This window comes from Scylla paramamosain, chromosome 27 (genome assembly GCF_035594125.1).
Source record: "Scylla paramamosain isolate STU-SP2022 chromosome 27, ASM3559412v1, whole genome shotgun sequence".
In the NCBI taxonomy this organism is placed as follows: domain Eukaryota; kingdom Metazoa; phylum Arthropoda; class Malacostraca; order Decapoda; family Portunidae; genus Scylla; species Scylla paramamosain.
Window position 1 is genome coordinate 9,058,630 of NC_087177.1, and position 21,957 is coordinate 9,080,586.

Genomic DNA, 21,957 nt, shown 5'->3' on the forward strand with positions numbered 1-21,957 from the left:
CTCTCTCTCTCTCTCTCTCTCTCTCTCTCTCTCTCGTCTCTCTCTCTCTCTCTCTCTCTCTCAATATACTCAGGCCGTCTCCTCATTGCCCCAATGAGCTAGTGATGAGTGTCAGCGGTAAATGAAAGTACCATACATAATCACAGTTCGTTCCTCTGTTTTTATCCCTCCACTACTACTGCTACTGCTACTACTACTACTACTATTGGTATATTGACCGTCACCGAACGCATTGGAAATTTTCTTTTGATCAGCTGTTTGCCATGATAGGCGTTGTGAGAGGCTGTCTTACCACCCTCAGAAAATAAGCGTGTAGCACATTTCAGATTTATTTAAAACGTGAGAAGTTAAGAAAGTTTTCAAGTGGAAAACGCTCATCTAGGAAAAGGAGAATGCGTGACAGGATATAACAACCACGCGTTTCAATTCCATGCATCCTGAAGACTGAAGACCATTCACTTACCAAGCATCAAACCAACAACCACGTCAAGAAAAAGTAAGCAATACTACACGCAGCATTCACAGTTACTCAGTGTATTAGTTTTGCGTATAATGCAACTGTCGTAGAGTTTTGCTTGATGAATGTCTATTGGGTAATGTAACATTGCAGGAGAAAGTGTATCACAAAGGAAAAGGACAAACTAGCAGACGGAACTCTTATTACATCACATACACAGAAACTTGACAAGAGGAGCGGGAAACAGAAGCGGCAGGAGAACACAGCTGCAGGTAAACTAAGAACCCACTTTGTTGTTATTGAAAGATTTTGCATATTCATTAACTCAAAACAACCTGTAAGGGTCTGTAAGCCTGCTGTGATTTGTTCTATGTGTTTTCCTTCTCTTTCTAAAACGTGGTTATGCAAATGACCACCATAGGCCAGTTATTTATTTCTTGACTTTTTATCAACCTGGTCAATATTCAATGAATTATATTCCTCATCTGTAATACATTAGGTAGGTTGTGTTTTCCATCATTCTTTTACAGCTCTGATATTTTTTTACTCATCAACAGTAATACCTACATTAGTAAAATTAATACAGCTTTTGTAACGATCTTTTTAGTGATGTAGAACAAATGAAGAAGCTACTCTCAATTGTACTACAGTAATAACCATAGTGTCTATTATTGCTTATACATGACGAAAGAATACCTGCAGTCTGTGAAGTGAAGTGGTGTGATTAAAAAAAAATTTGCATAGTGTCACACTTCAACTAAGGTTATTGCAGAATTATAAAACTGCAAAAAAATAAATAAATAAATAACAATAATAATGATAATAACAACAATAAAATACTGGTAATGTTGAAATAAAAGGTAACAGTAACAAGAACAAGGTATAGTGCAAATTTTAAAGGAATGAAAAGGTAAAAAACTAAAAACTATAAATTAAACTGGCTGAGATTTTAATATACTAATTGCAAATGATATGATACTATACTGTCATCTATGGCAAAGAAAACTTACGTGCACCTTGCAGAGAATTTTCCATAGGTGACTATTTTTTTTGGCTGACAAAAGTTTAATTGGATAATTTAAGGAACTTCTGAAATGGGGTTTTGTGGCTTTTGAGGTCACAAAATTTTTTGATGAATCCACTTTCAGTAAATTGGTAATCACAAAGGTGTATGGGAACTGGCAAAAAATACACATGATAGATAAAGCTTATGTATTGTAACTATCACATGTTACTGCTTCCAGTTGTGCATGATAATTAACACACTCCTCTGCAGTACAGCATTTGCCATTACATTTTTACATTAATTCATATCAAATAAATATATTATCAACCTGTGGAATCTGAAACAAAAGTAATTTATATTTTTGGTCAGGTCTGAAGTGCAGATGATTCTATGATGTCAGATCAGGTATTAATGCTGATGTGTGCCTGACATGTTCTCTTTACCACTAATGGGAAATTTGTAGCAAAACACTGCTGAAGATTTAATTTAATTTGAAGATATCAGTTTTAATCTTTGTACTCTGAACAGGCCATAAATGCAGGCATGAGATGAGTCACAGTAAATATGCAAAATTACAATAATTTTTTTCTCTCCTCAACACAGTAGTCTGTTACTTACTTTTGCATTAAAGAGCAAAGTATTTAAATATTCATCATGTAATAGTTAATAAAATTAATTAAAGTCATAAATGTTTGCTCATAGTAAAGTGCTAGCAATCATTTATGTTGACAGGAAGAGTACAAGTTTGGCCTTGGGAGACAGCACCAGTACCACTGTGCCCTAAAGAGAGATTGGTTTGCAACAAACATCCACTATTTCAGTGTGAAATCCTGGAGGCATACTGCCTGTGTTACTGAAGAACTTTTAAGAATGTGATAGCAATGACAGCAGTGATAGTGACAGTAATGATGATGATGATGGTAATGATAATAATAATAATAATGTTTATTATTATTATTATTATTATTATTATCATGGCAATAATATTAATAATAATAATAATAATAATAATAATAATAATAATAATATAATTTCATAATGCTCTGTTTTATTAAAATTGTTATCATTAGCATTATTTATCTTTTGTTTTTTTTCCTACACAGTATATATTTATTTGTTATGATTAGTCTAATGTAGGATATTATACTTTAATTTGGTTCTTATGAAGCATTTTCTGCAGCTTTGAAAATGTAAAATATACTTGAATTTCTCTCTCTCTCTCTCCTCTCTCTCTCTCTCTCCTCTCTCTCTCTCTCCTCTCTCTCTCTCTCTCTCTCTCTCTCTCTCTCTCTCTCTCTCTCTCTCTCTCTCTCTCTCTCTCTCTCTCCTCTCTCTCTCTCTCTCTCTCTCTCTCTCCATACTATCTGAAACCCATTTGCAAAGAAATGTATCTTTTTGACTAAAGATATACTATGTATTAGGTAATATGTAAAGTTTTTTGTGTGTGAAAATTTTCTTTATAATTCAAGTTAGTTTAATTTTTGTGATACATACACAGATAACACATACACTGAACAGAATATCTTCATGAGGGTTCAAAACAACTCCATACATTAATAACTTAATACCAGATTACAACAGGTGTAGATAATGCTTTACAACATTTCTTCTGCAACTGCATGATTGCTGTATCTTTCTTAGCTCCATATAAAAGTAGATAAATATGATCAATATTTTCTTGTGGGGGAATGGTCTCATTGCTTATTATTTCTTTAACCTCAAAGTCCACAGTGGGCCTGGAATAGAGGTCTGGATCTTCAATGCTACCAGTTAATAGACTTGATAATTATCAACCTATCCTTTGAGGATTGGTAGAATAACAGCTGCTTCACAGTTTATATCTGCAACTGATCCAATCAAAGGTTCATAGGCAATATTGTTGTCCATTACTATCCACAACACTAAAGCAACACCAGTTTCATATAGCAACATAGCAAGAGTATAATGAGGATTGTCCATTAAGTGCAAAGGAAATACAGAGTAAAGCCTTGTTAGCAATCTGTAGCACCCTTGTAAGGTAAAAGTGGAGGGCATTCACTGAGAGGTATAGTTGTAGTTTTCATTCTTGTCTTGAAGGCCAGTGAACCTGCAACCATTACTCACTTTCAGTCCTGTGATACAATCGGTCAGTGCATTATCCAGTTATCTCAGTTCTGTTGTCTGCATCATCTTGGGCCTTCATTTACCGAGCAAGATGGAGGAATAGCTTAGCTGGATTGATGTCAGGTGTCCACCTCAGACAGCAGTCAATCCCTCTCAAGCCATACTGGGCCAGTGGGTGTGCAAACAGTCCACAGTGGACTCTATCCTAGTGCTCTATCCATTACACCACCACAATACTTAAAGGAAACAAGAATGGACCAATAGATGAACATGAAACACACACACACACACACACACACACACACACACACACACACACACACACACACACACACACACACACACACACACACACACACACACACACACGGTCCCCGCAATAAATAAATAAATAAATAAGTAAATAAATAACAGTAAAGAATAAATAAATAAACTAGTAAAAATTCATAAAGTAGCAGCAAAGATAGTGCCAGAGTGAGGAGCTAAAAGAAATGGTTGAAATAGGTACCTTGACCTAAAGAAAGAAGAGAGATTGCAGACCTGAATTGACAAAGAAAAAATAAATCAGAAAGATATTATAGGAATAAAGAGAGTTTAGATTAAGATGATTCAAGAAAAGTTAAGGAACAAATAACAAATAATAGTAATGATAATGAAAGACAGCATCTTAGAGAATACAGATATCTACAATGGACTAGAAGTGATGCAAGGGGAGCACTGGTATATCAGGCAAAGGAAAAAATGAACAAATATAGATATAGGACCACATAAACAAAGCTCTGTATACTACACATGAAAATACAGCTAGGTAAGTGTACGTACAGAAATAATGTGATCCTCTCACTTTAAAAATATGTAATGATGTTATAAAGAATACTTAGAATTGTAACTAAGACATTGCCAGAGTTGGAGGAACTAACTTGCAATACAAAAACTGTGAGAGATGGTTGTTCACCCAATCATTGGTTGCTCTCCCCTTGCTATGGATGACACTTCACTCTTTATAGTAGATTTAGGCACAGGCAACATGGCCATAATTGTCATGCATTGTTGTGAGAATACAGTATTTCCTTAAGAAACATTTATGGTTCATTTAAGAAGCAAATTGTTAATGTGCTGATAATCTAGGCTTTCTTTGTAAATTGAGAAATGTGATAACTCTGTTTCAACATCTGTGTTGTTTGTCACACTTCTTTAAGGAGCATGTCAGTTGACAAATAAACTGGAAGAATCATGTAAAAAAATTGAACTGATAAAGGGAAGATGTTTGAACAGCATTGAAGTTTAGTTTTCCCTCAAATAAGTACTTATTTGAAATACAGTGGAACCTCAATTTTTTTTTACTTAATTCATTCCTGAATGCCATTCAAAATCCAAAATGTTCAAAACCAAAACTATTTTCCCCCATTGAAATCAATGTAAAATGGATTAATCTGTTCCCAGACACCAGTTTACCCTTAGTGGCTTATGACAGATGCTCCCACAGCCAAGATGGTTGCTTCACAACATCTCCAGCTCATAAATTATTTGTCCAGAAAGGATATATTGAATGAACCTAGTGACACAGAACTCATCAGTAGATACTATTTAGATTGTGCAGGTATTCTCTTTCTCACCAACCTGGTGAGGGAAGCTTTACAGAGGGACACGAGAGGACCAACCCACTTACTGGCAAAAGGAAGGTGATCATAACACTTAGACATCTTGCTGTTGGGAAAAGCTAGGGGGAAAATGCAGTTGTGCAGTAGTGATGGCGTTGGGGTCATCGAGAGAGCCACAGGTGATTCTGGATTACTCCTGAACACTGAACATTGTTTACATCAAGGCTTTTCAATGGGATCACATTTACCTTATTTCAAAGCTTGAATTACTGTCTTACACTCTCTGTCTCTCCTCCAAATATATAAAAACAAAGTAGATATTTATAGAAACTATAAATTAGTAATAAAAGGCAGCTTTTGCTTTGTCTTTAAATATTTAAAATCAAGTAACTTTGTTCTAGAATCAAATTATGGTAGTGCAACTGAAACAATAACAAATTTAAAATTTTGTTTGAAAACAAATTTGTTTGAAAAAGGGAGGTGTTTGGTAACCTAGGTTCCACTGTACTGTACTTAATGTTTAAAGATATTTGGGATGAGGTACAAGAAGAGAATAATGATGAAGAGTTAGTGTTAACTAAAGGAAAGACTATAAATATAGATGTAGAGCCAGGACCTTATGAATTTATGATTGAATAATGCTAGATAAGTAAATACACACACACACACACACACACACACACACACACACACACACACACACACACACACACACACACACACACACACACACACACACACACACACACACACACACACACACACACACACACACACACACACAGCCATATTTACATCTACATCTAAAAACAAGAAATCGTCAATACATACTAAATTGTATGGCAACTTTCTCCCAAAGGAGAGCATAATTATGTAATTCTGAAATGTATACGAATGTAAAATACAGTACGTACTTTCAAGTAAACTAACACACCCCGAGCACTGCTGAGATGTGGCAGAAACCAGGCTCAGTATAAGAAATGAAAGTTGTACTGAAATATGTCTTCTCAACACTATGTATTTGATCCCTGTTTGTGTAATTCAAGCACTAAATATTCACTAAGACACACAAGTTTTGGCATAAGGAAAAGAAACATGGTATCCTTTTTTCAAGTGTGCAATTTAGGCAGGCATCACATACAAAAATATATACATCATTCAGTCAAATTATAGCCAGACATCAATCATATTCTGTCACAATACCTTAAGCTGTATGCTCATGAAAATCAAAATACAGTAACTATACTACAGCACCTCAGGTTATATTAAAATGTCATGTGTATTATTGAGTCAAATATGATGTCCACCACTTGTTACAGCTTTCCTACTGAGTTGTAATGGTAACAACAGATGAAATCAGACCACACTAAAACACAAGTGAGCACATTCAACATTAAGGACTATTTTAGATATGTTCATACATTAAAACAGTTCATTCCTTGACACAGCATCATAGCTTATACACACTAGGCACTGATGTTGTGTCAAAATCTAGGCATTGTCTAAAATAGCACATGCTTCAAATTCATAGAGTTAGTGAACTGAATGTTTGCATTCCATATCCCAAACTCCAGCCTTGTTTGCAGTGATGTCTGACTATAATAATGTATACAGTGTACACTGCCATTTATAAGTTTAGCTAGGTAACATCCCTAAGGATTACTCATTTGAATATCCTACCAACCATTAGGTTCAAAAATAGTATATTCATTTTCCTAACATCTGAACTCTCACTACTAAAATTACTAGAACAATAGAACAGATATTGCAGTTTTGAAAACCCTAATTAAACATATCCTAAATCACACCACTAACTTTTCTGTGGTAAAGATATTTTCTTTGGTATTACAAAGACGGTCACAGCACATTACAGTACATGGCATTTTCATTTGTTTTAATAGCCATTCACCTTCATCCAGTCACTGTATTTTACAGGATGTGAAATATAAGTTATTATACAAGGCTATGCATGCTGATAGTAAATGAGAATGTGAGTTTGTTAAAAAAAAAAATCAGTTTAATTGGTTATGTAGCTGTGAATAGTTCACAAATGGATCTGATGAAGGCTTGAGTTGTGAAAGGGTTATTGCATGGCAGTGAGCATTTTGCTCCAAACACTGAAGTTGAAGTGATTATAATGGGCAGCTCATGATAGAAAGAAAAACAGAAACAAAAATACTTGTGTATAGATTTCTGACATGTTTGTGAGAATGTCTCTAACATTAAATAATAAAATATGATGTAGTGAAACATTCAGCTGAAGGAAATGTATACAGTGGACATTGTAATTAAAAATGCAGGTGATGGTGTTCAAAGGCAGAAGGAATTGTATTCAGTTGACATTGTAAACAGAGATACAGGTGATGGTGTTCAAAGGCAGAAGGAAATGTATTCAATGGACATTGTAAACAAAGATGCAGGTGATGATGTTCAAAGATAAAGCTGTGTCATTGTGATACCTGCATGTATTTGATATGTAGGCTTTCATGGGAACAGAGGAAGGTGCCTATGGGTTTAGCTTAGTCACAGTTGTACTGATGCATAATAAAAGTGATGGGAACATGTGATGAGCGTAATTGGAATGCTTAGTTGGATAGATGTGTCGTGATATTGTGACAGAGACAGAAAGCTTTTCATTAAGATATAATGCATATATAAGACCTGATAAAGAGCTGAGGAAAAATTGTAATAGAGTACAATGTTATCAGATCATTTAGTATATAATTAAATGCAATGTAAGTGAATGAAAATGGAAAGGAGAAAAAGCAGCTCAGTTTGACATTTTGGTGAATTATAACAAGTTTGCTTGACTGGATTTTTAAGTAGAATAAAGAAGATGCCCAAATATTAGATGATGCTTTGCACATTATCTGCAATATAGTAAGCTTGTAATAAACATAGACAAATTCACTGTGTCTGAATGGAGAATGAATCAGTTACTTCAGTTTGATTATATATGATTATACAACTTCAAAAAAAGTGTGCTGTTTTGGCATAATATACTGTTGATTTGAAGAAGGCCAAAAGACCAGAGAATTTGAATATTACTATATGTTCTCTGTGAATATTAGTATTGCCAAAAGTATATTAAAAGTAAGCTCATAAAAGGGAATTCAATTGGGGTGAGTTAAAAGAACGAACAATATTATTCCACCAGCCACTAACAAATACCTCAGAGCCACAAACATGGAATGGAATTCAGTACAGCTAAATAGAGTTGAGATTTGAGATGAATTGCCTTAGGACTGCATAAAATGTCTCACAGGGTGAAATAAAAATACAAGTGACTATTTTTGAAAATTGTGATATGTCAGATAGCATGCACAGGACATTATTATTAAGGAGTTGGCTGAGCCTTGTGATATGAATATGTAAAAAGGAGGAGGAAGGAGTTAGGCAAAGAACTGCATCAGATGAGTAGGAAGTGTGTGCTTTGGTTAGCATTACATTTCAGATCAAGGAGTCTACTGATTTTTTTTCTGCCTTATATCATCACCATCTGGTCACTCATTAATGAGTGATTTCACTCTTGCCATGTAATGTATGAGGTGTTCTGTAGAGACCAGAGAAGAAAGTAATGCAATAACTACTAATGACTAGTTAAGTGGACACAGGTGGAATTTTATGACAATAACAACAATTAATGAATGACTTATCAAATGAACTTACCTGATAAAGTCCAGCAAAAATAACAGCCTGATACATCTGGATCCAAGTAATATGATAGTAATATTCATGCTACCACTTAAAATAACACTGATATGATTGATGATTTACTGGATTGTGAATGATATGAAATGGTGTCAGCTTCTGAAACACACATCGAATATATTCCTTTGAAATTTAGTTGAAAAAAAAAAAAAATGTGGCACACTTAAAGTACAATGGACATACTACAGTGAATTATGGACCAGGTGGTGTGCACAGAACCTACCACAGACTTAAAATAAAGGTACCACCTGGACCTTAGAGATCTACTTGTTTTATAAACAAAGGCATGATGGAACTGATCACTGTGCTCTGCTTTGTTGGTTACAACTTTTTTTTTAATATGTTGTACCTTAATATCTCAGTATCCTAATATTATACATACAAAAACAGTGGTTTGCTGTCAACTGATGTTACTGAGGTGAACAGTAAATACACACATAAGTGAATGTTGACTGAAACACAGTAGGCCCTTAAGTTTGGGGATCTCTCTCTCTCTCTCTCTCTCTCTCTCTCTCTCTCTCTCTCTCTCTCTCTCTCTCTCTCTCTCTCTCTCTCTCTCTCTCTCTCTCTCTCTCTCTCTCTCTCTCTCTCTCTCTCTCTCTCTCTCTCTCTCTCTCTCTCTCTCTCTCTCTCTCTCTCTCTCTCTCTCTCTCTTACTGTTAACTTTTAGGTACTGGGTTCATTGTTTCTCAAAGCAAGATTTTTGGAAGTCAGTCACCAATCACTGCTGTGTGGATGACAGTTCCCCATTCACATACAAGACCATTATAGTCATTTTGTGGTCAGAAACTGTGTGGGGTGTTAGGGTGTTATTTTTATGAGCTGTTGTGACATCCAGTGCACCAAGGTGGGGTGCAGATAGTGTTAATAATGATAAAAAACTGTTTGGTTGTATGGCAAGTTCAAGGGATGAGAAGGAAAGCAGTGTGCCAAGGCAGAGACCAACTGGCACCTGTTGTCTGCTGCCGTTTTGATCCACACTTCCTAACACAATGTGTAATTGTAGTGTTATTTTCTTAATCTGCAATGAAATCATGAGTCCTCAGGAAATCCAAGTAGTTAAGGAACAAAGCATTTGGTGTCTTTAAAGTATACATATAATGACTAAATGGTTCATGTGTCATAAGAGATGTTTGCTGTAGTGTTTATGTAATATGTATTGATTGCTACATAATTGTGTGACTTCATATTATTTTAACATCCTTTTCATCAAAAGATCTTGAAAATTGGGAAAAAACAACTTTTGGGACTGGGCTTAGAACCAGTCAATTTTTTTTTTTTTTTATTTCATTAATGAATACTCAGGCTTCACAAAAGCTAGTGTTTGGTGAATGATATAATACCAATTTATATTTGAAACTTAAGAGTCAACAGAAAAGGCAGTAAGCTATCATTGAGATTGTAACCAGAAATTTCACATTTCAGCTCTCATTAAATCAACTTCCCTGAAGTCAGATGCACTGTTCCCACTTAGTTTGTGAATCCTCACCACTTAACATGCTGTGAACGTGGTCTATATATTTGTTTCTCATAAATCAAAGAAACCCTATTTTGCTTTCACATTGGCATAATATTCCACCTCTTAGTTAAGTGGTTATGTTTAACACTGGGGACTACTAAACAAGGTATGAGCTAAGCAATAACTCATTAACCTCTTATTCATGAAAAGGAAAATATTTATCTTACCTGATGTGCTTAGTTTTCCACAATTTTTATCAACATGCAGTCACTCACTGACCCTAACATTACTGAAAATACAGAGGGTAAGTGTGGGAGCTCTATAGCTTGCACTGCTGCAGTGAATGCTTTTCTTTTTATTCAGTATGAATACCCTGAGACTTAGAATAGCAATACAACATACCAACTGTCCATGAGCATGTTAATATGAAATTTCAAAGTTTCTGAGCAATAAGCAAGATGTCACTTTTTAGGAGGGAATATTTATACATTTCCAGCCATGCTAGGCTGGCAGTTTGGCATCATCTGTCAGTGCCAGTATAGCAAAAGTGATCAAGAAATGCTTGTTTTTATGGTCAACCAAAATGCTACAAATGAAATCCTTGATCCATTCATTCAAAATTCAGGATGTTTTCTCGGTAAAGTAGTTATAACAGAACACATGGAATTATCATATCACATAATATATATATATATATATATATATATATATATATATATATATATATATATATATATATATATATATATATATATATATATATATATATATATATATATATATATATATACCTCAGTGGCATACAGTTAGTATTTCATGGGAAGTGATATACAGCCTGGCAGGAATGTTTGGGTCCAGCTTGAATGCCACACAGCATTTTCTCAGTAAGTTTGCTTTGATGTGATCAATTGAAATAATGGTATGTATCTAAATTCATAGTAAATTATATTTTATGAGGTGCATTTATTGATATGTAATTCAGTATCCTGTTCCTACTCTGAACCAAGTCCCAAACCTGTCTTACAGTAACATAAAAGGATTGACTGCATTAAGATGTGAAATTAAAGAAGTTCAGGCATATGTAAAAGAAAAAGTTGTAATGCATGTGAATGATTAGCATTATGGCTGGTGAGTGACTAAACCATCTTGTACTGTTGCGATATTGTACAGGATTGTCTGGTACTGAAAAACAGACACTTGTTTATAATAATGGAACTTTTCAGACTGTGATATATTTGCATTGTACAGGAGAAAATACTGATAATCATAATGAAGTTTTGCTATCACATTTCTGTTTCAAATTAATCAGGTTATCAGAAAACCATCACCTAGCAACAGGCAACTTTGCATAACTGATTGCAGCATTTATAAAATTTAACTACGGTATGTAGATTTTTCCTCCCAGATAACCATTTGATTATTTCTAATAAGACCTTCCATAACTAACAATCCTAGATGTATGAAGCACATGCTTCACCAGACTTGGCACTTTTTTGCAGGATTCATTTTTGAACCCTTCTTACACCTAAAGACTTTACCAAAGTCTTCAGAGTTGGTAAGCGAACCAAAAACACGGAACTCTCCTGGAACATGCGAATCTTTCAGGATCTCCAGGTGGGCAGCTTCTTTGGTGATGGATGAACACCACACCTGCAAACAGATCAATATTTGTCCAGAGAGCATGTTTTGCTTGTGTTATTTGTGGTGCATCTTATCTAAGTGGTTAACCTTACAGCCCAGCCCCGGGACATGGAGAGTATTCCATGTGTATTATATAGGGTTACCTTAAAAGAATAAGAGGGTTTTCTTTATGAAAACAAGGAAATCAGTGAATACAGTGTGGGTGGATATGATGACACTGAAAAGAGGGGGAGAGATAAGTAAATTTTTTACCTATGAATTCATGTCTCACTAGAAACCTTTATAAAAAAATAAGGAAAGAGGAAAGGCCACATGTGTGGAGGAAATGCAAAGTGGCATAATGACTGTATGGAGAAACTAATGAATTCATGTCTCACTAGAAACCTTTATAAAAAAAATAAGGAAAGAGGAAAGGCCACATGTGTGGAGGAAATGCAAAGTGGCATAATGACTGTATGGAGAAACTATCTTGAAATGTTTTCCACCACACCCTTTCCTTGTAAAGGCAAATAAAGTACTAGAATCTACCATGATGATGGTGAAGATGATCATGTTGTATTGCCTCAAAGCAGAGCATTTCCAAATACACTAAATACATTGAAATATTCCTTAAACAGGATTGTAGGGGTTCCATGTTTGGTTCAATACAATATTAAAGATTATGAACTAAGATTTATCTTCATGCGGACAGATTTCATTCTTTGGAAAAGATTGATTCTTATTATTTCTTTCCAGGCTCACCTTGACATCAGTGTCCTTTTATTCCTCTTTCACTGGACAAGCAAATTCTCTCACCATCTAAAAAACTGTGACTGTATTTCCATTTTTTATAGTAGATTTTTAAAGCTAAGAGCTAAATTAATTATTTTCATCTTGTTAAAGGAGGAACACCATCAGTCATTTACCTGAGCAAATCCAAGGAAGAAAAGTTGGTAGTTGGATGGAATGCCTGGCAGAGCTTCCTCTGGCCCATTCTCTTCTAGCCACTTCTTGTATGCCTGGAAGCTTGCCTTCAGTCCTCCATTGTCAGCAATATTTTCTCCTGGATCAAATCAATCAGTTTTGTTTGGCTTCCAGTTAAAAAAAAAAAAAACTGAGATCACATTAAAAAGATGCCCAATTAATGCAGATTTGAAGTTAAAAGAAGTATTGAGGTAATGACATCGAGTAATATTGTATTGGTTTGGCAATGTGGACAGAAAGTAGGAGAATGACTGACATAAGACTGTTTGCACCACCCACCTAGTGTGAGTTTTCCATTGAGATGTTCTCCCAGGAACTCGTAAGAAGAGTACTGGTCTTCAAAGCATGTGGATAATTTATTGAACTTTTCTGAAGTTGCATTCCGCCACCATGAATTCAGGTTTCCATCTTTGTCATATTTTCTCCCTGAAAATGAGTGACCTGAATAAGTTTCATACAAACTAATTCTATTTACAATAAAAAAAAATAACTAACGAATATTTCTGTGAAAATAATAATCACCAGAGATACTGTATCTAATTCATATTGCCCATATTTGCTTTCCTCCACAGTGGAGCACTGCATACCTTGCTGTGGTGGAAGAGGTTCCATATATGTATTTATAGTAGGGACTTAAACTAGACAGCAGGAACTGTACAAGGCAGGCCCACTGGGAGGAATAAAACCAAATGTAATTCACTGCCAAAATGTCTCAAGGCAACTTGATGTGGTTCATGGCTTAATCCACACAACCATAGCCCTCATATTCCTTCAACTGGAATCCGGTGTTGTCTTCTCTTTGGGAGAAGTTGTACAACTCTCCTTCACTGTATTATGTCATTTTAACATTTCATTGATCTTGATAATCCTGTCACTGCCAATGTTGCAGCATCCATAATTGGACACACTATGGCAGTTAATCAGGAATCATTAAAAAAAAATTTAAATTCACTCTTACAGACTGAGCCAGAGACCATAGAGTTGCAGTGAAGTCCAGCATTATAGTGGAATCAGACTAACTTGGTACTTGGGGTGTTGATCCTTCCTGTCCCACACTAGTGTCATGTTCACAGTCAACAGGCATATGAACACCTCTCTCTCTCTTGTTCATACTGTCATCCTTTGCCTTAATTATTCCAAAATTATAAGTTGTTATATACGACTGCATGTTTTTTTAATGGCTTTCAATTTGATGATGGAACAACGAAACTGTATATCTCCAGGTACACTTGGCAACACATATAGGCTGTGCGGTGATGCTGCCACAGTGTCCTTGACACATGAATACCCCAGGCTGTGCCCTGCTGGCCATTGTCAGGACAAGTCATTCTGAGGTTAAGGTAGCAACACCGTGGAGAGATACATCCAACACCCCGAGTACCAAGTTAGTCTGGTTCCACTATAGTATCCATCCAGAGCTTACACCAGAGCTTATATGAGCTTCAGGTTCATAACAAAATAGCTGACTGACTGTTTCTAAGCATCTAGTTAGCATGAAGGCAACTGTAACTGGAAATGAAGGCAACAAGTCTCTTCCTTCACACAAAACTACATGCACTTAATTACACACACACACACACACACACCCTTCACTCAAAATTCAAAACCAGTATGGCAATTCCTACACCAGCCTTAGAGTCCCCATCTGAGGAGGGGACCACAACTGTCCCCAGGTTGGACTGCTCTTCTGGTATTGACCCTAAGTGTTTTGACACCCCCCTCAATTTTTTTTCTTTTTTCTTCATTAACTTCTGTAACATTTGCAGTCTTAGATCTAATTTTCAATCTGCAGAACACCACCTCCTCTACTAGGCCTTATCTTTTCCTCAATGAAACACCGCTGTCCGAGGCTATTGACAGTAGCCTCTTTTCTTTTCCCTCCTACTTTCTCTATCCTCATTTTCAATCCAAAGCTGGATGTTGTGTTTATGTGTGCAATGACTTAACCTGCTCTTGTGCCCACACTCTTTAATCTTCTGAATTTTCTATCTTCTGGCTACAACTACTGAGTCACTCTTAAACTAAATTTATCTGTGCTGCATGCCTCTCACCTAACTCCTCCAACTTTAAGAAATTCTTTGACTATTTAACTTCCAAACTTCCAAACTTCCACTTTGGATCTCTAGCTGAAACCACTTTTGTGAAGTTAGGCATTCTGAGTCATCTCCGCCAGTTTTTCTCATCCCATCAGCTGCTAACTCTGTACAGGAGCCTTATCCACCCATGTATGGAGTATGGTTCACATGTATAATGGAGGGAGTTCCACTCATACAGTTCCTTTCCTTTAACTGATTGTCTTCAGCCTCTTTCTTATCGCCACAATGTTGCATCTCTTACTATCTTTTACTGCTATTTTCATGTTAACTGCTCTTCTGATCTTGCTAACTGCATGTCTCCCCTCCTCCCATGGCCTCACTGCACAAGACTCTTCTTTCTGTCACCCCTATTCTGTCCACCTCTTTAATGCAAGAGTTAGCCAGTATTCTCAGTCATTCATCCCCTTCTCTGGTAAACTGTGGAACTCATTGCCTGTTTCTCTATTGCCTCCTTTCTATGACTTGAACTCTTTCAAGAGGGAGGTTTCAAGACACTTATCCTTCAGTTTTCAATTATTCTTTTGACATCTTTTTTGGGAGTGGAGCCAAAGTGGGATTTATCTCTTATTTTTTTTATTTATTTATTTATTTTTTGGCCAGTGACCCTCATATATATATATATATATATATATATATATATATATATATATATATATATATATATATATATATATATATATATATATATATATATATATATATATATATATATATATATATATAGTTATAATTTTATATCACTATAACAAAAAAAAAAAAAAAGCAGATTTTCTGCTACTTGAATACTTTGCATATTAACCTGTAATCAGCTGCCTTTTTATGAAACCTGTCAAGGTTCCAGGTACAAACCTAAGGTGTGGGAGTAAAGCTGCTAGGTAAAAGGTGACATTGCCAGTTATTGGTTAGGTTAAAGGCTGCATCCCTCCTCCAACATTCATCAGAAAAGGATGAGAAAATACTTGAGTTTAGTAATGGTAAAGTACTTCTAAGAGAGATTACCTAGGTGAGCCTAAACCCATAAATATACTCTATTTCTGACACTAAGTGCAAAATATATGGCTGACATAAAAAAAAATATTTAAAAATATTAAAATCACATATACTAATATTTATTTATATGTATAGCTTTTCCTTGTTGCCTCACCACACTCACCTTGGTCATCAAAGGCATGCACCAATTCGTGGCCCATCACTACACCAACAGTTCCATAGTTGAGAGCTTTTGGATTTCTCTTATCAAAAAATGGTGCTTGAAGAATACCAGCCGGAAATACAATGTCATTTCTGCAGAAAGGAACATGTGTACCAAAATTAAATATGTATGTAATCTTGGAGAAGAGACAGAAATAGGAAATGGCATCTCAGATCAAACAAAGAAAGGAAATGGTCTCAGGAAGTGTTTTGTTAAGGGGAAACTGACCAAAAGTTGATCTAAATGGAGTGGAAGTCTGTGCAGATTCATGATAGTCAAGGCCAACCAAAATTGACTTGAACCTTTGTGATCATCTTGCCCAGATCAGTAAGGTGTGAGATTGACAGAGGTTCAGTTCACAGCTAAAGCCTTTCATGGGCAATTATCATGCCTTCTGATGAATTTCTCTATTCCTACAATGCTCCAAGGTAGGGCATGCCAACTCCTCAGTGTGTGCATATGGATGGAGATGAGGATTGTTGTAAATATTGGACAAAACAGTTATGATGTTTGGCAGAAAACTAATTGAGGTTATATATAGTATCCAGAACAGAAATATACCTGTATATATAGGATAATGGATCTTTCTCGGCTTGGTGACTGGAGATGGCATATTTTCATATAACATGCAGTGAATAACTCATACCCATTATTATGCAGTTTATAGTTCAGGAGCATTATTAACATCAGCACATACAAATTTTGCTTTAGATCTCACCTGGATGGTGAATAATAAGCATTAACAGTAGGTGGAGACATGTCCCATCGTGTCTTGTTGACTGCCTTTTTGAGGCGAGCCAGCTCTTTCCTCATAGTGAACTCTCTGATTTTCTTGTTATTTTGGAAGTATTTATCTTTTATTATTTTCAGTCCTGCAAATTCCTTATCCAGCTCATCTGGATTGAGTATATAATCTGGAAATCCTGGAAGATGAACAAATATTTTTAGATCTACATTATTTTAATTTTTTTATTTATCACAGAAAATTCCAGTCAGCAAAAGTGTATATTTTCCAACATCTTATTTACCACTACATATCAGTGAGACATATTAGTTGTTTGAAATGTTATTAAGTTACATAACTATTATATGATATATTTCCTGTAGCAAGATACTTAAAAAAATTAGCTATATTGAAACAATATTGAAAAGGCATACTTAAGCCTCTCAGCTTCTGTGTTTAATTTGATTTTTACTTGTCATAATACTAGAGCATGTTTGGAAAAGCTTTGCTTCAGGGAGCAATGGTTGTTGCTGTTGCCCGTCTTCCTCAAATGCTCCTTCCCAGTGAACATTTAGTAATTATATCAATATCCCAAATATTAAAGCATTATGAAAGCTAATGCTGCACACTAGTTAAATTGCTACATATACAAATGCTGTCATTAAAATCTTGGTGAGTAAACATTGAACAACAATGAAGAAAGAATGAAATAAACATACCAATCATCTCTGATATAGAAACTGCTTTCTCAATAGCTTTTCTCTGAGTCTCTTCATCCATCCATGTCACAGATTGCAGGTTTTCCTCAAATGATTTCCGAACTCTGTCTATCATATCTTCAGCCTGTAAGGAGATGTTGAATCACATATAAAAACACACTGGTCATCAGTAGCTACTCTCCTGTTTGCTAAATGATCTGGTATAACATACTCTGTCACAGCCACAGCAGACGAATTTCCATTTATTTCTGTTGAGTCTCCTCTTATACTGTGCCCCTCTCAGCCTTCCTTCCTATCTCCCTCTCAGATATTTTAATCTTTTGCCCCTCTCATTTTCTTGGGGGATCCTCCTGTCATACACACACTATCCACTCCTTTTGCAGATCCTCCTCTTCATTTCACCTCTTCCCATTCTTTCCACATGAATAAGCCATCTGACTATCCTTTATTTGGCCATCATTACCATTCCACACTCCATCTTTTCACCTTTAACAGACTTACCAAAACTCCTTGTGTATGCTCTTTCATTACTTTTACCATAACAGCATATTCACACAACAAGCACCTGTGAAATAAAATGGTAGCTCATCCCTGCTGCATGAATCCCAAGATCCCAGTCTAACAACATACCATTCACATCATTCATCATTCATATCATTTCATACATAGGATGACTGGCAAACTTTTTTTTTTTTTTTTTTTTTTTTTTCAAAGCATGGATTGGCTTGGAATGATACGTCTCCTTAAGATCCTTTTTAGTTAAGTACAAGTTTATGATATGGGTTTAAAGTGCAGTCTGAATGAACATATGATTTACCTTTTAAAAAGATGATTCCAATAGAGAAGTTGCTTTTGGAGTTATTGAAGATATGGATTGCTGGGAAATCTGGTTAGTGAATGGAACCAAACAGTGTGATGAAAATGGTATGAATTAAAAAAGGATTACTCATAAACTATCACTTTACAAAAAAATCAACACTTACCATATCCTTTAAGTCCTTGCTGAATGCTTCCCGTACAAACATGGCTCCTACTGGCTTTCCCAGAGCATTACTTGTTTGCATGACACACTCCCTCCACACTTCATCTGTCCCCACAACCCCCATCAGGGCTTTCTCCATCACCTTTGCTGCTTCTTGGAAATCCTGAGACAGGAAATCAACGTAGTTCTGGACAACTTGCCATACCAAGTAGTTGTGGAGATCTCTGATGTAAAACAAGTAAAAAGTATCTTTAAAGTGATAATATTGAAAATTATCAGATAAATCTATTTTCTAAAGGTAGTTTAAGCAGTAGATATCATTTGTATAGAGCCATGCTTAGCTTGAGCAGGTCAGTCCAGTACCTTCTGATACTGTCTGTTTAAAGTAAAAGTTTTAATGTAAAATTATCTGATTTCGATAGCTGTGGAACTAGAAATAAGCACTGATTGGCTCTCTGATTCTTACCTTATTTAGCTATCTTCTATATAAAAAGGAAAGCTGCAAGAAGCTTATATGCAACATTCCCTTGATAATACTCATTATATACTCATACCTATGTCCATTTATCATTCCTATCCATAAAATTTTCTGTTCATCTTCAAAAGCCACCCATTGACTTAGCACTAGCAATCTGATAATTGTTATAATCATTTAGAGCTCTGATAGCCAATTTCAACTTTTTTTTTTAATATAACTTTATCAAGTTAGAATCCATTGTCTCTGGTCTTAGCCTAAATGCTAACCCTAAGAATCTTGTCCATATCCCCTTGTATCCCTAATATCACTTTAATACCTCAACCAGAACAACTCTTTATCTATGCCTCTTTAATGAATGGAAAGTTACAAGCTTAATTTTCCTTTTGATAGGGATATTATGCATCCCACATCCTTCCATATGTTTACTCCAGTAGTACTACAGTATAGGGGCCAAAACTGCATAAAATAGTCCAGATGAGATTTGACCATTGCCACAATAATATTACCTCTACACTTGTACATTAATACTCTTAGTGATGAGTTTCAGTGCTAGATTGCCTTTATTTCTAAATAAGATTATGTACATAAATACTTCTTATTTTAAGAGTAAAGAAAAACTAGAACACAAACTGTTTCGGGTCTGGAATTACTGTACTTCAGTGACTTACAAAGAATGGAAATGATCCCAAACCCATTCTTACTTTTTTTTATACCAAGATGACCAACATAGACAGATAATACTTACGTGATTCCTTCGTCAGAATTCTGTGTTTCATTGAGAATGACTGTGAGATTCTTCAGATAATCTGGGGCATAAACAACTACTTTGTCATTGTCACCAATGGGATTGGGTACTTCATTGAATGGAGAAAGAATGAAAGTTTCCCAATCCATCTGAAAGAAATTTCTTATTTGAGTATTTTCTAAATAACTTTAATTCCAGTATCCAACACCAACACATATGTATGTTTGGCACATTTGTAAGCAGTGACACTTTGAAGGGACACATACAAATGGGGCCAACTCTGCAAGCTCCTTGATTGTCATGGGATGGTACAGGTCATTGTCATCCCTGCGCTGGTCATCTGGGGTGGAGATCTTGGCCAGCTTCCGTTCTAGATCCACGATACCTTGAGCTGCTTTGCGAGTCTTGTTCTCTTGGCCTCCCAGCAGCACCCCAATCTGTCCAATCATTTAACATTAATCACAGTTAGAATTATCCCATTTTTATTGAATAATGCATTACAAGAGGGGCCTGTTTGATCATGGACAATGTCTTACCAGCAATCCAATTTAAGAGGTCCCTTTTAATGCACAAAATAATTATATAAGCTCACACTTAATGGAAAAGAAAATGTCTAATAACTTTGTAATGGTGAGGAGTGAGTTAAAAAATCACGAGTTAAGGTTCAAAAGAAATTTTCCATTACTCTTAGTGAGTAGGTGATAATTATACAGTAGATCTGCTCTGTTGTAGGATTACTTTCCTTCAGTACTTAAATGAATCAATAAATTTGTATAAAAAAAGTACTACCTCTAAACCAGGATTGCCAAAATCGTTAATTTCATTACCCGTGTGATGTAGTCCACATAAGCATTGACCACATCTTTCTCTGACTCATTGAGATAGTAATTTCTTGCTGGTAGAAAAAGACCCCCTTCATCAAACTGAAAAAAGAAAGAAAAGTTATGTGGGAGCAATAGCCACATACTAATGAAAAGGTATATGAGCAGTGTTTTAAATATCCACTATACTAAATTTATGTTATATTACTACTGATTTCAAATTCACATGTGATCTTTGTAATGTGAAGGGAAAACTACTAATTTCAAATTCACATGTGATCTTTGTAATGTGAAGGGAAAACATTCACAGGCTTTACTACATGATTCTTTCAAGATATAGAAACCATAGGAATCTGGCATATGAATCATGTGTTTGTCTGGAAATTAGTCAACAATCAGCTTTTAAATATAGTGTGTTGTAAGCTGTTGAGATGACATGGCTGAGTGTTGGACAAATTAAAGATTAAATAAAGCAAAAGAATATGTAGGTACTAAATTTAACACACAAATTTGAAGCTGTCCCATAATTTTCATAATCATGAGCTATAAAGAAACAAATTGTGAAGGAAGAAATACTGCATTAGCATTTCATTACCATGGATTGGAGATTTATCTTTGCATCAATATTGGGTTTCTTTTTGGTAAGAACAAAAAATTTTGGGGTTCATACAGCATCCTATCAAGTGTCTAGGAGTCACAGAACTTTATCAAATTATTAAAAATGCATATGTAACAGGATTTGGAAAGACTGTAGGGATACTTACCAGTAAGACATGTGAGGATGAGTTTTTGTAGTCTTCACTGACCCTCCAGGAGAAGAGTGCACCAGAGATAAATTCTACTTTGCTGAGAATCACATCCTTTGTTATGTTGTAGTCATTAGCAGACCAATTACCCGTGATGGACCACCCACCCATTTGCTGGAATATAAAAAACAGTACAGTATCACCACTATCTCTAATTATGTATCAGGTGTGTTCTTATTCAAACTGAATACTACTGTACTTTTGTTTTACCTTTATCATCTTCTGCACTGGTGTATCTTTTAGTTTCTCAATAGTTTTGTTGACATCCATGCAGGACTGGTAAAATATTCGAGCCTTTTGCTCCGCCTCACTCTTGGAAGTCACATTTGATTCTGCAAGGCACACAAATACTTCAGTAGGGATGCTCAAATCAGGGAACAATGATGAGGATTGTAGGATATAAGCCTGATAAGGGTCACTGATCATCTACATTTTTTCCATTATTCAAAAATT

The 21,957-nt window shown here is 35.4% G+C and overlaps 2 protein-coding genes across 45 annotated transcripts in view; one reads left to right on the forward strand and one right to left on the reverse strand.

Annotated features, from left to right (window-relative positions):
• The window catches only part of LOC135114141 (uncharacterized), a 109,962-nt gene that overhangs the window by 37,291 nt on the left and 50,714 nt on the right, over nt 1-21,957 (forward strand). For 20 of the 40 annotated variants that reach the window (XR_010275242.1, XR_010275245.1, XR_010275230.1 and 17 more), the window contains 2 exons: nt 327-496; nt 611-729. The exons of 13 other annotated variants lie outside the window; for them this stretch is intronic. Coding sequence is in view for 4 of the 27 variants with exons in the window: in XM_064029876.1 (XP_063885946.1) it covers nt 444-496; nt 611-729; nt 2,196-2,320 (297 nt within the window). In the remaining 23 variants the exon portion in view is untranslated. Of the gene's footprint in view, nt 1-326; nt 497-610; nt 730-2,195; nt 2,682-21,957 lie in introns of those variants that run through there. 7 more of the 40 variants (XM_064029876.1, XM_064029874.1, XM_064029875.1 and 4 more) reach the window with 3 other exon arrangements.
• Nucleotides 6,269-21,957, reverse strand: part of LOC135114140 (endothelin-converting enzyme homolog) — a 55,096-nt gene continuing 39,407 nt past the window's right edge. For all 5 annotated transcript variants that reach the window (XM_064029868.1, XM_064029869.1, XM_064029871.1 and 2 more), the window contains exons 5-16: nt 21,715-21,836; nt 21,463-21,618; nt 20,705-20,800; nt 20,144-20,314; nt 19,878-20,026; nt 18,656-18,878; nt 17,673-17,796; nt 16,948-17,152; nt 16,191-16,321; nt 13,221-13,367; nt 12,884-13,020; nt 6,269-11,987 (exon numbers count right to left, since the gene is read on the reverse strand). In XM_064029868.1, coding sequence (XP_063885938.1) covers nt 11,811-11,987; nt 12,884-13,020; nt 13,221-13,367; nt 16,191-16,321; nt 16,948-17,152; nt 17,673-17,796; nt 18,656-18,878; nt 19,878-20,026; nt 20,144-20,314; nt 20,705-20,800; nt 21,463-21,618; nt 21,715-21,836 — 1,838 coding nt within the window. In that variant the 3' untranslated portion in view covers nt 6,269-11,810. The remainder of the gene's footprint in view (nt 11,988-12,883; nt 13,021-13,220; nt 13,368-16,190; nt 16,322-16,947; nt 17,153-17,672; nt 17,797-18,655; nt 18,879-19,877; nt 20,027-20,143; nt 20,315-20,704; nt 20,801-21,462; nt 21,619-21,714; nt 21,837-21,957) is intronic.